This window comes from Nerophis ophidion, linkage group LG22 (assembly GCF_033978795.1).
Source record: "Nerophis ophidion isolate RoL-2023_Sa linkage group LG22, RoL_Noph_v1.0, whole genome shotgun sequence".
NCBI classification, from domain to species: Eukaryota; Metazoa; Chordata; class Actinopteri; order Syngnathiformes; family Syngnathidae; genus Nerophis; species Nerophis ophidion.
Genome location: NC_084632.1, coordinates 11,514,736 through 11,531,382, shown reverse-complemented (window position 1 = coordinate 11,531,382; position 16,647 = coordinate 11,514,736). Strand labels below are relative to the sequence as shown.

The window sequence follows — 16,647 nt, the reverse complement described above, 5'->3', positions numbered from 1 at the left end:
AAAAAAGTGGTTTGTTTATGTCAACAAACTGTCTGCAGTACAACAATAAACTTGTCAAGTCTTGGTCTACTGGTTCTTCTTGTTACTTAAAAGTACCCGCTTAAGTTGACATCCACACATACGATCAGCCGATGGTGTCAACACAAGACTTTTGAAGCCCAATGGGTGCTGTCATTTCTATTTCAAATCTGTTTGTTTATGTCAACAAAGAATCTGCAGTAAATCCATAAACTGGCTAGTTCCTGGTCTACAGCGTACTTTTGTGTCATCAAGAAAATGTCCGCATGTGCCAACACAAAATGTGAGATCCAAAGGGGTCATTTCTCTGTAAAATCGGTCCGTTTATGTCGACAAAACATTTACAGTATTTTCACGGACTTATCAAGTCTTGGTTCTTCGTGTTCTTCTTATTACTAAAAAGTCCCCGGTTAAGTAGACATCGATGTACGTGATCGACCGCTGGTGTAAAAACCATACATATGTATATATATAATATACACACATACATACATATGCATACACATATATATATATATATATATATATATATATATATATATATATATATATATATATATGTATATATATATATATATATATATATATATATATATATATGTGCAATTGACTCATATTTTGGGTATAAAAAGGCAAATCTATTTCTGGGGTAATAGTCGGCGCACATTAAAGATGACTTCAAGCGCGGGATTGGACATGAAGCAGCGAGCTGAGGTCATGTGATGTACTTTCACAATAAAAGTGTGGTTGACTTCATTCACAGCTGTGTATCAGTCTGCTTCTTCGGTGCTAATTAAACTGAGATGTGTTCTTAAAAAGAGTATAAAAATATTTTTTCTAGTCTGGAAGACAGAAGCATCCAGGATGTGTTTCACGCGTCACGAAGTCTACCTCATCGCAGCTTTACTTCTAATTACAGGTAACAATTTGTATTACTTCCATTGATTTAGCTCCACTTTTGGGCTTTTTTGCTTGTATTTTCTGGCATTTGACAAAGCATTCATAAGTGTGTAATATTGTAAGTTTTATTTTAACCTATTTTACTTATTTTACTGTTGTGCTGGTAAAATTCCACTTGACTATTTTAATGTGAAACATGTTCTGAAATTATCAAGTCATATTTTTTCCCAGGGAAAAGTCGTGGATCTACAATAATAAACTACAAGATTATTTAAAAGGTAAAAAAACTACTTGACTTATTTTTGTAAAATATTTTACTTAATTTCTTAAAAAGTACAACATTTTTACTGATACAATAATAAACTACATTATTTAAAAACTAAAAAAAAAAAAACGACTTAATTTTTTCAAAAGTTTTACTTAATTTCTTATAAAGTACAACATTTTTACTGAAAATGTGGGACTTTATTCATGTAAGACTTTGGCTTTTTTTCTTAAAAAAAAAAAATCACATCATTTTCTTGTAAGTTTATAAGTTTAGTCTCGGAAACAGACAAAAAACATTTATGTGCAAACTAATGTCCACAAACTTAGTCCACTTTAATTTCAAATGTTATGACCTTTTTTCCACAAATTAATTGACTTAATTCTTACCAGATTAATCTTTTAAAAAAATACTTTTTTTTATTCCTCCAAAAATAAAATATGTTTATTCATTTATAATACTATTATTTTCATTGCAATTGTTATTTACTTGTTTTGCTTAAAAATAGACTATTTTCTCAAATAAAATTTACAACTTGATTTTTTGTGTGTTAAAAATGCTATCACACCAAAAATATGTCTTTATTCTTGAAATAATAAATAGTTTTTCTTTGAAAAAAGAAAAAAAAATCATGAATATGAGCAATTTTTTTTTCTTAAAATAAATATGACAACACTAAATTAACAACAAAAAAAGGAGTAAGTATAAGACTGAATTCTGGAAAAGAAAAATTAAAAAAAAAAGATTAATTTGAAAAAACGATGCAAACAATATTACTTTACTGTCAGAAAAAATATATTTTTTTAGAATTTTATTTTCGTGAGAAAAATGGTACCTATGGAATTTCTACATTAAAAAATGTATTTAAAAACAAATCTGTCAGGTTTAAACACTGAGGACATCTATTAAACAAGACAAGAAGCAAGGAATCAAACAGACAGAATTCAATTAGGCTCAAATGAGGAGAAACATCTGGACTGTACTCTTTGTACAGTCCAACCACGCTCTGAGGAAAGATTGTACGCATCCTCTTTTATTTGGACTTTCCCTGATTACATGGCAACAGCTGTTTCTAAAGGGACGGGGGGTCATAAACAGCCACCGCCGTTGGTTTCAAAACAGTTCAAAGAAAAGGTTGGTTTAAAGAAAAGGCCGTAAACAGCCGTTGCCCTCGGTCACAAAACAATTCAAAGAAAAGGTCCCTGGAGGGGGGGGGGGTCAGGCCCTGCCTCCTCTCCGCTTTGTAGATCTCGGGTCAAGACAAAATCTTCCTGAAAGAAACCGACACCCTCATGTCGCTCCCCATCCTACACAGTGGCTTTTTACAAGCCTTTTGATTGGTAAGATCAAAGACAGCTTTTTTTTCTGATCGCCGGGAACTCATTGAAACACAAAGTTTTGTGATAACTTAGATACAATTTTTCTAACAAAATCCTTAAAAAAATTTGACTGTATCAAAAAACTACTTTTTTTATGGTTAGTTTTTATTTTAAGTCTTAATTTCTAAAGGAAACAATTCTTGCCCAAGTTCCACTTTAATCTCTTGTACTAAAATATGATGTATTTTCTTTTTTGTCAGCATTTTTATTATGGTTCTATTTCCAGTGTTTTGTAATGTGATGGGCCCATTATGTTGTTTCCGTGTGAGCTGCTGTTTCATGATCCCCTGATGATTGTTTTCTTTAGCATGTGAGAGTGACAGCGAGTTGGTGTGTAAAGAAGGCGAGAGCGGTCCTTCCCATGATTCCATGCAAGATGTTTTCGACCTGCAAGCCTTCCGGCCAGTGGTGAACCTCAGCACTCCGACTGTAACCAACATCTCTTTCACGCTCTACGCCGTACTCGGGGTGGTGAGCGTGCACGTTGGCCTCCGACGATCCTAATTATATCCGCATTTGATTATTGATTATCGATGAATGAATCTTGACTTCATTCCAGAACGAGAAGAGGCAGATATTGACCACATTCCTGTGGCTCAGGCTGGTGAGTCCAGCAGGGATTGTGTTGAGGGAAATAACGCCGATGATGAGCATTTGACTTGACTGCAGTATTGGCACCATGACTTCCTGGTTTGGGACCCTGACAAGTGTGAAGGCGTCACCAGGATCTCTCTGCCCGTGAAGAAACTATGGTCCCCTGATATCATCGTCTATGAGTTGTAAGTATTCTTGACCCTCACCATTCTACGGTTTTTACTTGAGAGTAGTCAGTGTTTAGCTTGTACTGCAGTGTACATTTACTATGAATATTATCAAGATGATTGTGTCTTGCCTTGACAATTGTTGTGGTAGCGTCATGGTGTGGGGTTGCATGAGTGCTGCATGACGGCTTAATGAGTACTGGATGAGTGCAGCATGCATGTCTTGTGCAGCTCCAGACAATGAGGCTACCACCACCACTATGCGTATTATCAAGCAGAAGTGTACATTTATTCTGCGCATGCATGGTATCTGCAGGTTTCCGCAAGTCAAATTTAAGACTTTTTAAGACCTTTTTAATGCCACCTTGAATTAAATTTAAGACCGAAAAAAATAATAAAAAATCTATAAATATAAGCGATGGTTGGGGATCCCACTGTACTACAACTTCAATGACAATCAGTCAAGTTTACTTTTTTTCAATCAATCAATCAGTGTTTATTTATATAGCCCCAAATCACAAATGTCTCAAAGGACTGCACAAATCATTACGACTACAACATCCTCGGAAGAACCCACGAAAGGGCAAGGAAAACTCACACCCAGTGGGCAGGGAGAATTCACATCCAGTGGGACGCCAGTGACAATGCTGACTATGAGAAACCTTGGAGAGGACCTCAGATGTGGGCACCCCCCCCCCTCTAGGGGACCGAAAGCAATGGATGTCGAGTGGGTCTAACATGATACTGTGAAAGTTCAATCCATAGTGGCTCCAACACAACCGCGAGAGTTCAGTTCAAGCGGATCCAAGACAGCAGCGAGAGTCCCGTCCACAGGAGACCATCCCAAGCGGAGGCGGATCAGCAGCGTAGAGATGTTCCCAACCGATACACAGGCGAGCGGTCCATCCTGGGTCTCGACTCTGGACAGCCAGTACTTCATCCATGGTCATCGGACCGGACCCCCTCCACAAGGGAGGGGGGGACATAGGAGAAAGAAAAGAAGCGGCAGATCAACTGGTCTAAAAAGGAGGTCTATTTAAAGGCTAGAGTATACAGATGAGTTTTAAGGTGAGACTTAAATGCTTCTACTGAGGTAGCATCTCGAACTGTTACCGGGAGGACATTCCAGAGTACTGGAGCCCGAACAGAAAACGCTCTATAGCCCGCAGACTTTTTTTTGGGCTCTAGGAATCACTAATAAGCCGGAGTCTTTTGAACGCAGATTTCTTGCCGGGACATATGGTACAATACAATCGGCAAGATAGGATGGAGCTAGACCGTGTAGTATTTTATACGTAAGTAGTAAAACCTTAAAGTCACATCTTAAGTGCACAGGAAGCCAGTGCAGGTGAGCCAGTACAGGCGTAATGTGATCAAACTTTCTTGTTCTTGTCAAAAGTCTAGCAGCCGCATTTTGTACCAACTGTAATCTTTTAATGCTAGACATGGGGAGACCCGAAAATAATACGTTACCGTAATCGAGACGAGACGTAACAAACGCATGGATAATGATCTCGGCGTCTTTAGTGGACAAAATGGAGCGAATTTTAGCGATATTATGGAGATGAAAGAAGGCCGTTTTAGTAACGCTTTTAATGTGTGACTCAAAGGAGAGAGTTGGGTCGAAGATAATACCCAGATTTTTTACCGAGTCACCTTGTTTTATTATTTGGTTGTAAAATGTTAAAGTTGTATTATTAAATAGAGGTCGGTGTCTAGCAGGACCAATAATCAGCATTCCCGTTTTTTTGGCGTTGAGTTGCAAAAAGTTAGCGGACATCCATTGTTTAATTTCATTAAGACACGCTTCCAACTGATTACAATCCGGCGTGTTGGTCAGCTTTAGGGCCATGTAGAGTTGGGTGTCATCAGCATAACAGTGAAAGCTAATTCCGTATTTGCGTATGACATCACCCAGCGGCAGCATGTAGATGTATGTTTATTAATAAACAAACTGAATAGCACCACTCTGCCAAACAGCTTATTAAAATTCTTGAGAAATCCAAAAACTTTGACATCCAAAACAAACAAACCAACACCAACGCCAGTAAAAACATAATAACCGAGGTGAGGGTAAAAATGAATTATATTTGGTCAATAATAGTACAATAATAAAAATATGCACCTGGCCTCCTCGGGATTGGCAACAGGCTTAAGCCAGCTTTTAAACCGGCTGTCCTCCAGCAAACGCTCGCAAAACTTGCATTTCCCCATGCTGACTGAAAGGCGGGACGCGAGGAAGAAAGGAAGGAGTCTGCGCGCTGACTGACACTGAAATCATTCACTTTTATTCAAAGACGTGCCGTAACTTTTACTCAAAGACGTGCCCCGAAAAAAAAACAAAAAAAACTGGCCCGACAATTTAAGACCATTGAGTACTGAATTTAAGACCATCTTATGAATTTCTAATAAATGTAATAGTTTTTAAGGCCTTAATTTTAGACACATGAATTTAAGACTTTTTAAGACTTTTTAAGGATCCGCGGCTACCCTGGCGTGATCAAGGTAACTGTGTTTTGCCTTAACAAGTGTGGTGGTGGTAGCGTCACGGTCTGGGGCTGCACGAGAGCTGCCTGCTGCACTCATGCAGCACTCGTACAATATTCATTAAGCAGTCGTGCAGCCCCAGACCATGACGCTACCACCACCACCACACTTGTCAAGGCAAAACACTGTTACCTTGATCATGCGCAGAGTAAATGTACACTTGTGCAGCACTCATGCAGTACTCCTGTAACTCTCATCAATCGTGCAGTACTCGTGCAATAGTATTTAAGCAGTCATGGAGCACGAGTGCGTATTATCAGGATGAATGTGTTTTGCTTTGACAAGTGTGGTGGTGGTAGCGTCACGGTCTGGGGCTGCACGAGAGCTGCCTGCTGCAATCATGCAGCACTCGTACAATTCTCATTAAGCAGTCGTGCAGCCCCAGACCATGACGCTACCACCACCACCACACTTGTCAAGGCAAAACACTGTTACCTTGATCATGCGCAGAGTAAATGTACACTTGTGCAGCACTCATGCAGTACTCCTGTAACTCTCATCAATCGTGCAGTACTCGTGCAATAGTATTTAAGCAGTCATGGAGCACGAGTGCGTATTATCAGGATGAATGTGTTTTGCTTTGACAAGTGTGGTGGTGGTAGCGTCACGGTCTGGGGCTGCACGAGAGCTGCCTGCTGCACTCATGCAGCACTCGTACAATTCTCATTAAGCAGTCGTGCAGCCCCAGACCATGACGCTACCACCACCACCACACTTGTCAAGGCAAAACACTGTTACCTTGATCATGCGCAGAGTAAATGTACACTTGTGCAGCACTCATGCAGTACTCCTGTAACTCTCATCAATCGTGCAGTACTCGTGCAATAGTATTTAAGCAGTCATGGAGCACGAGTGCGTATTATCAGGATGAATGTGTTTTGCCTTAACAAGTGTGGTGGTGGTAGCGTCACGGTCTGGGGCTGCACGAGAGCTGCCTGCTGCACTCATGCAGCACTCGTACAATTCTCATTAAGCAGTCGTGCAGCCCCAGACCATGACGCTACTACCACCACCACACTTGTCAAGGCAAAACACTGTTACCTTGATCATGCGCAGAGTAAATGTACACTTGTGCAGCACTCATGCAGTACTCCTGTAACTCTCATCAATCGTGCAGTACTCGTGCAATAGTATTTAAGCAGTCATGGAGCACGAGTGCGTATTATCAGGATGAATGTGTTTTGCTTTGACAAGTGTGGTGGTGGTAGCATCATGGTGTGGGGTTGCACGAGTGCTGCATTCGGGCGTCGTGAGCGCTGCACAAGTGCTGCATGACGGCTTCATGAGTACTGGATGAGTGCAGCATGCATGTCTTGTGCAGCCCCAGACAATGACGCTACCACCACTATGCATATTATCAAGATGATTGTGTTTCACCTTGACAAGTGTGGTGGTGGTGGTAACTGGTAATCGGTAAATGGGTTATACTTGTATAGCGCTTTTCTACCTTAAAGGTACTCAAAGCGCTTTGACACTATTTCCACATTCACCCATTCACACACACATTCACACACTGATGGCGGGAGCTGCCATGCAAGGCCCTAACCACGACCAATCAGGAGCAAGGGTGAAGTGTCTTGCTCAAGGACACAACAGACGGTATAGCTCGGTTGGTCGAGCGACCGTGCCAGCAACTTGAGGGTTCAATCAATCAATCAATGTTTATTTATATAGCCCCAAATCACAAATGTCTCAAAGGACTGCACAAATCATTACGACTACAACATCCTCGGAAGAACCCACAAAAGGGCAAGGAAAACTCACACCCAGTTGAAGGTTCAATCCCCGCTTCTGCCATCCTAGTCACTGCCGTTGTGTCCTTGGGCAAGACACTCTACCCACCTGCTCCCAGTGCCACCCACACTGGTTTAAAAAAATGTAACTTAGATATTGGGTTTCATTATGTAAAGCGCTTTGAGTCACTAGAGAAAAGCGCTATATAAATATAATTCACTTCACTTCACTTGACTAGGTTGGTACAAGGTGGGGATTGAACCAGGAACCTTCAGGTTGCTAGCACGGCCACTCTCCCAACGGTGCCATGCCGTCCCCCACTTGTGCAATACTCATTAAGCAGTCATGCAGCACTCGTGCATCCCTCATCAATCTTGCAGTACTCGTGCAATATTAACCAAGCAATCACGCAATACTTATGAAGCAGTCATGCGGCACTCGTGCAATACTAATCAAGCAGTCGTGGAGCGCGAGTGCAGCACGAGTACGTATTATCAGGATGAATGTGTTTTGCCTTGACAAGTGTAGTTAGTGGTGGTCGCGTCATGGTCTGAGGCTGCATGAGTGCTGCATGACTACTTAGTGAGTTTTGCACAAGTGCTGCATGAGTGCAGCATGCAGCTCTCATGCAGCCCCAGACCATGACGCTACCACTACTACACTTGTCAAGGCAAAACACAATCATCTTGATACTGCGCATAGTAAGGTGAGGGGAGCAGTGGGCAGCAACGGTAGCCACGCCCGGTGATCATTTTTGATGATTTAACCCCCAATTCCAACCCTTGATGCTGAGTACCAGGCAGGGAGACTAACAAAATAAAATCAGTGTCTGGAAAAATGTGAAAAAAATGGCTAGTTTTGGTTTGGAATACTTTGAGACTGAAAATGTGCCGGCATAAGCGGGTTCCGCTACAGGACTAAAGCTGGCTTGGTTGATAGGTCGCTGGCACCGAACTGCATTGCATCATCCTGACATATTATTATTGCTAGTTTATTTGTTTAGCCGGAGGGGAAGGAAGGCTCTCGCCTGCTTCCAACGTGATGAAGTGTGCGCTTCTTCAAGCCTTAATAAATGAAGGTCTTCCACAGCCGGTCTCGGTGTGTGTGAGTGTATATTGCTGTCATATTTCCACACGGGTGTTATTATGCATGCAAAGTCTGCCCACTCACCTCTCCTGCCGCCGCAGCGTGGATGACGACGTCTCCCAAGCTTGCCCGTACGTCTACGTCAACCACACGGGTCACATCCGCTGGGACAGGATGCTGCGTCTGGTCTCGGCCTGCAACCTGGAGATCTTCAGTTTCCCTTTCGACGTGCAGAATTGCACCTTCACCTTCGGCTCCTACATGCACACCAGTGAGGAGGCACTCCAGCTTTAGATGTGTGCTTGGGGTGACATAAGAATAGTGAAAAAACAACAAGTAGTCCAAACATTTATAAACATTTATTTTTCCTCTCCGTACAAACCATACTTGCAGCATTTCCGTAAGTTCGGAAAAACAATTTTTAAAAAAGTGAATATTATAATTACTAGAGTCAGCTGCAATAACATTCCTTGTCTTTCTTTGATTGTTCCTATTACATGCATACATACATGTATATACATACATGTATATACATGTATATACATACATACATACATGTATATACATACATCCTTGACATGTATACACATAGATACAGTTCATGTATATACATACATGTGTATACATACATACATGTATGTACATACATACATACATGTACATGCATACATACATGTACATGCATTCATACATGCATGCATGTATGTATATACATACATACATACACGCATGTATGTATATACATACATACATACACGCATGCATGTATGTATATATATACATACATACATACATACATACATACATACATACATACATACATACATACATACATACATACATACATGTATATACATACATAGATACATACTGTACATGTATATGCATAGATACATGTATATACATTTATACATACATACATGTATATACATACATACATACATGTATATACATACATACATACATGTATATACATACATACATGTGTATACATACATACATGTATATACATACATACATGTATATACATAAATACATATATATATATAAATATATATATATACATACATACATATATACATACATATATGTGTGTGTATATATACAGTACATGTATATACATACATGTGTATACATACATACATGTATGTACATACATACATACATGTACATGCATACATACATGCATGTATGTATGTATATACATACATAAATACATACATACATACACGCATGTATGTATGTATGTATATACATACATACATACATGTATATACATACATAGATACATACTGTACATGTATATGCATAGATACATGTATATACATTTATACATTCATACATGTATATACATACATACATGTATATACATACATACATGTGTATACATACATACATACATACATGTATATACATAAATACATATATATGTATGTATATATATATATATACATACATACATATATACATACATATATGTGTGTGTATATATACACACACATGTATATGTATATATATGTGTATATATATATATACACACGTATATCTGTATATACACACATACATACACATGTACGTATGTATGTGTATATGTATATATATATGTATAAATGTGTATATATATACATATGTATATATATATATATATATATACACTGTACATATATATTAATGTTATATACAATCATGTTAATGTTATTTTGTGTATACGAATGCATGTATGTGTGTGTATATATATATGTGTGTGTGTGTGTGTATATGTATATACATATATATATACATATACATATATATGCACATATACATACATACATACATTCATATATACAAAATATCATTAATACGATTATATTAATATAACATAATAAATGATAAAATAAAAAATGATATACTATAAAATAAATATTAAAATAGTATATAATATAACAAAGTAAAATAAGAAAAACATTATTTATAACTAATAGTAAATAACTATTAATAGATAAAATTTAAGGAAATAATGTATACAATTCAAGGTAAATAATACATAAAATACATATGTATAGAAGACATGAAATAAAGAAAAAAAATGTATAAGTTTTTATTAACAAATATGTGCAAATGTTACTGAGTCAGGAACATTGATTAGTGACTGTGCAGTAATGAAGTGCAAAATAAATCATGGCCAACCCCCTGATTGTGTTTTGTTTGCCAGTACGTGATGTGAGGGTGAGTCCAGCACTGACCTTCAAAGAAATATCTGGAAACTCCAAGCGCTACCTGGAAGCCAGTGGAGAGTGGGAACTGGTGGACATTCTGGGAGAGACCTCCATCCTTCAGTTCGGGATCGACGAATGGGACGTCATCACTTTCTGGGTCAGAAGGAAGTAGCAAATTATTCCAGGATTAATTCCCATTTCAATCTTGCATCTTTTTCAAAAAGGTGGTGATAAAGCGGCGCCCCGTGCTCTACGTGGTCAACCTGCTGATCCCCAGCTCTTTCCTCATGCTCATCGACATCCTGTCCTTCTACCTGCCCCCCCACAGTGTGGACCGGGCCTCCTTCAAGATGACCCTCATCCTGGGCTACACAGTCTTCCTGCTCATCATGAACGACTTGTTGCCCAGCACCGCCAACGGAACGCCCATCATAGGTCAGCGTTTGCCTTCGGGTTTTTATTTTCATGTTGCTCCTAGACCGGTTGAGTACAAACTCCGTTTCCATATGAGTTGGTAAATTGTGTTAGAGGTAAATACAAACGGAATACAATGATTTGCAAATCATTTGCAACCCATATTCAGTTGAATGCACTACAAAGACCAGATATTTGATGTTCAAATTCATAAACTTATTTTTCTTTTTGCAAATAATAATTAACTTAGGCTGCAACACGTGCCAAAGTAGTTGGGAAAGGGCATGTTCAACACTGTGTTAAATCACCTTTTCTTTTAACAACACTCAAAAAACGTTTGGGAACTGAGGAAACTAATTGTTGAAGCTTTGAAAGTGGAATTCTTTCCCATTCTTGTTTTATGTAGAGCTTCAGTCGTTCAACAGTCCGGGGTCTCCGCTGTCGTATTTTACGCTTCATGATGCGCCACACATTTTTGATTGGAGACAGGTCTAGACTGCAGGCGGGCCAGGAAAGTACCCGCACTCTTTTTTTTACGAAGCCACGCTGTTGTAACACGTGCTGAATGTGGCTTGGCATTGTCTTGCTGAAATAAGCAGGGGCGTCCATGAAAAAGACGGCGCTTAGATGGCAGCATATGTTGTTCCAAAACCTGTATGTACCTTTCAGCATTAATGGTGCCTTCACAGATGTGTAAGTTACCCATGCCTTGGTCACTAATGCACCCCCATACCATCACAGATGCTGGCTTTTGAACTTTGCGTCGATAACAGTCTGGATGGTTCGCTTCCCCTTTTGGTCCGGATGACACAATGTCGAATATTTCCAAAAACAATTTGAAATGTGGACTCGTCAGACGACATAACACTTTTCCACTTTGCATCAGTCCATCTTAGATGATTTCGGGCCCAGAGAAGCCGGCGTCGTTTCTGGATGTTGTTGATAAATGGCTTTCGCTTTGCATAGTAGAGCTTTAACTTGCACTTACAGATGTAGCGACAAACTGAATTTAGTGACAGTGGTTTTCTGAAGTGTTCCTGAGCCCATGTGGTGATATCCTTTAGAGATTGATGTCGGTTTTTGATACAGTGCCGTCTGAGGGATCGAAGGTCACGGTCATTCAATGTTGGTTTCCGGCCATGCCGCTTATGTAGAGTGATTTCTCCAGATTCTCTGAACCTTTTGATGATATTATGGACTGTAGATGTTGAAATCCCTAAATTTCTTGCAATTTCACTTTGAGAAACGTTGTTCTTAAACTGTTTGACTATTTGCTCACGCAGTTGTGGACAAAGGGGTGTACCTCGCCCCATCCTTTCTTGTGAAAGACTGAGCGTTTTTTGGGAAGCTGTTTTTATACCCAATCATGGCACCCACCTGTTCCTAATTAGCCTGCACACCCTTGGGATGTTCCAAATAAGTGTTTGATGAGAACTCCTCAACTTTATCAGTGTTTATTGCCACCTTTCCCAACTTCTTTGTCACATGTTGCTGGCATCAAATTCTAAAGTTAATGAATATTTGCAAAAAAAAAAAGTTTATTAGTTTGAACATCAAATATGTTGTCTTTGTAGCATATTCAACTGAATATGGGTTGAAAATGATTTGCAAATCATTGTATTCCATTTATATTTACATCTAACACAATTTCCCAACTCATATGGAAACGGGGTTTGTACAAGAACATCACCAGATTTCCAAGGGATCTTTGGAATTGCTCACTTGACAACTTCAGGAAGTCCATTCATTTGCAACCTAATCTTTAGTACAGTAAACTGTGATCGCCGTTTAATATTGTTTGTGGCTTTTTGTTGAAAATTTTAGCCAAAAGGAGATTTTGGATAATTTAGGAATTGTTTAAAAGCAGAAATGGGAATTGTTTTCATTTTGTAGGGACAGTCACTGCTTCTCTGCTGACGCAACTTTACACACATTTTGTGAAAAAAAGCACAATTAGGTACAGAGTTCTCCAATATTCCATCCAAATATTCAAAGTGAATACTTTTTTCTTTTTAACTTGTTTTGACAAAAAAAAAAATATATATATATATATATATATATATATATATATATATATATATATATATATATATATATATATATATATATATATATATATGGACACCCCCCTGCGCCACACCACATGGGCTGGATAAGAATATCACACAAAAGCTCAGTTTGGATGACCCTTCCCCGCAAAAAATATAATTTAATTATGAGATTATAATGGTTTTGTTGCAACTTAAAATATTTCCTTGAAAATAAGCAAGATATTTTTAGCAAATTTAAGCAAAATATTTTTTGCAAATTTAAGCAACTATTTCTCTCAAAATATATAATTACATTTTAGTAAAAAACCTTTTCGTAAAAAAAAAAAAAAGAGTGATTATATAAGAAAACTAAAAAATATATTTGTTTTGATTCAATTTTAAAAGAATGTTGCAATATATAATAATAATAATAATACATTTAATTCATAAGTGGCTTCCAGAAAACTCAGGGACTAAAATAAACAGACAAAATAATTAAAAGATAATCATAAAAACAATATAAAAAAATTTATTTGTTTTGGGGGAAAATATTTTTGTGAAAATGGATTTGTAAAAAAAAAAAGATTTTCATGAGTTTTTAAAAAATAAATTTTTGTTTACAAGAAAAGTGATATTTTTGGTAGGGATTTCTTTTTAGTTTTTTTTTTAAGTGTCATTTTTCAGGGAGTTGTATTTTTGAAAAAAATCTAAAGTATTTTCTGTGAAAGTAATTCTTGATCTTAAAAAATATATACATTTTGGGGGTGAAAAGTTTTATTTTTGGTCAAAAAATTTTTATTTTTTTGTTTAAAAAAGCTTTTGGTATAAAAAAGCTTTTGGGTATAAAAAAAAAGTTTCATTTTGGGTTTTAAAAGTTGTATTTCTTTGGGGAAAAAAGTTGTTCTATTGTTCAAAAATAATGGTATAGTTTTGATGAAAAATGTATTTTGCGTTTTAAAAACTTTTCTTTTAAACAAGGCTGAAACTGTTTTATTGATTGCAAAAAAATTTTTGGGGAAAAAAAGTTTTAATGTGGGTTGAAAATAAATGTTTTGTTAATAAATTAGATTAATTGGTTAGAAAAAGTAGGATATTTAGTTTTTGGGGGGAAAATGTATATTAGTTATTGCAGATAAATTTACTTTACATGAGCTCCTGTGGCTGCTTTGCCAAAAGCTCTAAACTAAAAGTGACTTAAAGGTTATTGTTAAAAAAAAAAGTCTTGTTGCTAATAATTGTGTATCGGTCATGTGTCCCGGCAGGTATTTATTTCTCAGTATGCCTGGCCCTCATGGTGATCAGCCTGCTGGAGACCGTGGTCATTACCAATGTTCTCCACAACAACTCCATGAAACACCAAGCTGTTCCACAGTGGGTGAGGCTTGTGGTCCTCAAACACATCGCCAACCTCATCTGTTACCGTTGGCAGGAGGACAGTCCGCCTGCTTCTGTGGTCCAGGACAAACCTTCAGAAGGTCAAAGTTCATCCATCCAGCCGGCCAGCAGGAAATCAGCCCAAAACCAAAGCAGCAATGAGGGTAAACGCACGTTTTCTCAAATGTGTAAAACCGGGAACTTCTTGGCTGATCCTCGCATGAACTCACCAGGCAGCCCTGCGATGGCCGAGCTCCAACAAATCTGTCAGCACCTGAGCGAGCTCCGTGCTCAGGCGAGCTCGACGCAGAAGGAGAGCGAGCTGTACGAGCAATGGTGTCACGTGGGCTACGTCCTGGACTTCCTGCTCTTCCGCATCTATCTGCTGCTCATCTCCTGCTACGCCGTGGTCATCATCACCATGTGGTGCATCTGGATCAGGCAGTTCTAGAAAGACAATGCGAGTATTGTGATGATTGGGCCATGTCACACGTTAGGATGCCAATGCCATCGGGGGCGCCCCCTATGGGCGGTGGTCAAAGTGCTTTGGAAGACAACCAACTCATGCAGAAATGCTGATAAAAGTTATCATATATCATTTAATTTTATAACTAGTTCTCAACCGTTCTACCCCAAAACTACACCTCTGTTCTTTGTGTTATTTATCTATGTCAGAGGTCCCCAAACTACGGCCCGCAGGCCACATCCGGCCCGCCAGCGTTCGAGATCTGGCCCGCGGGAAGTCCCAAGTTTAAAAATATATATATATATATTTATTAGGAGTGGGCAAATTAATGCGTTAATTACGAGTTAACTCATCAATCTATTAACGCCGACAATTATTTTATCGCACATTTGCGTATGTTGTTTACATGCTTTTATTTTGTTAACGCCTTTTCTTAACAAGATGGCGTCGCCCGGATGTGCTTCTGCGTCGAGGGGCTCTTGGTAAAGATGGAACATTTGGCAAAAGTACCGGACAATTCTGCAAATTTCATGACTGGCTCACAGCGTGGTCACTCCGGGATCACTTACGACCGCCAGACAATTCTGGATGTGGATGGATCGGGCCGTTTTGGACTGAATGACGCGTGCCTGCTAGACCGGCTAGCTAGCATGGGAATACTTTGCCGGCTACATCCAGCGGCCTGTGAAGCAGCGGAGTATATGTGTTGTCTGTCTATTTATGAATAATGCAGACGAGGAGTGTTGGCTGAGTTCTTAACGTTTGCTTTCAGAGCGTGCATATCACAACATACAAGATGCCGTCATGGCGACACACAACCTCGTCACTCCTGTTGCATGCTGGGTAGGGTAGTTCTTTTTTTCCCTGGCTCATAACATCACAATATAGCACCATGTATATGATGCATTCAGTTTATCAAAGCACCAAGCAAACAATCGGAAAATTCCCATCATATCAATTCCTAGATATGGTCATAATTATTTTAATTGCACTACGCAGAATAAAAACAACATTATTAATTTTGCTACTACGGATAATTTGATCAAAAATTCCCTAAAACAGCCCACTACCTATAATATAGGTTTTTTAAACATAAGATCCCTGATGAAAAAAAATGTTTCTGCTGTTACCTCAGAAATTGCCTGTTCAGATGTTATGATTGTGGCTCAGAGATTTGTATGTAGATTATATTTATTTTCCATAACAAACAGGATAACTTAAATACCCTGGCAGTGGCAATAAGCTTAAATGTTTGTATTTACATTTTTTGAGTTGATTTTCATAAAATATGCTATTTAACTGCTACTGTTTAACAAGGACTGATTTAAATTGTGTTTGCACAACAAATGTTTTGGCGCTTTTGTTCATGTGGGAGAATATTCCAATAAAGGTGCACTACACACTAATTTTGAATTCTTTATTGGGCTTTGCGTATACAATGTAGTTAATCGCGATTAATCGGAGAAATAGTGCGA

The 16,647-nt window shown here is 38.5% G+C and overlaps 2 protein-coding genes across 2 annotated transcripts in view; both read left to right on the top strand.

Annotated features, from left to right (window-relative positions):
- The window catches only part of LOC133540574 (arf-GAP with coiled-coil, ANK repeat and PH domain-containing protein 2-like), a 1,007,806-nt gene that overhangs the window by 346,859 nt on the left and 644,300 nt on the right, over positions 1–16,647 (top strand). The gene's annotated exons all lie outside the window — the stretch shown is intronic.
- LOC133540950 (5-hydroxytryptamine receptor 3A-like) lies at positions 883–15,157 on the top strand. The gene is made up of 9 exons (XM_061884036.1): positions 883–937; positions 2,870–3,033; positions 3,122–3,166; positions 3,232–3,341; positions 8,792–8,961; positions 10,885–11,045; positions 11,113–11,323; positions 14,595–14,880; positions 14,944–15,157. The coding sequence occupies exons 1-9, from the start codon at positions 883–885 to the stop codon at positions 15,155–15,157; spliced, it is 1,416 nt and encodes a 471-aa protein (XP_061740020.1).

What these genes read in the sequence shown, in the direction of transcription:
- LOC133540950 (XM_061884036.1), top strand. Translation starts at nt 883, where the DNA reads ATGTGTTTCACGCGTCACGAAGTCTACCTCATCGCAGCTTTACTTCTA. An exon ending in GATATCATCGTCTATGAGTT is followed by an intron (nt 3,342 to 8,791) that starts GTAAGTATTCTT and finishes CTGCCGCCGCAG; the next exon opens with CGTGGATGACGACGTCTCCC. An exon ending in CAACGGAACGCCCATCATAG is followed by an intron (nt 11,324 to 14,594) that starts GTCAGCGTTTGC and finishes GTGTCCCGGCAG; the next exon opens with GTATTTATTTCTCAGTATGC.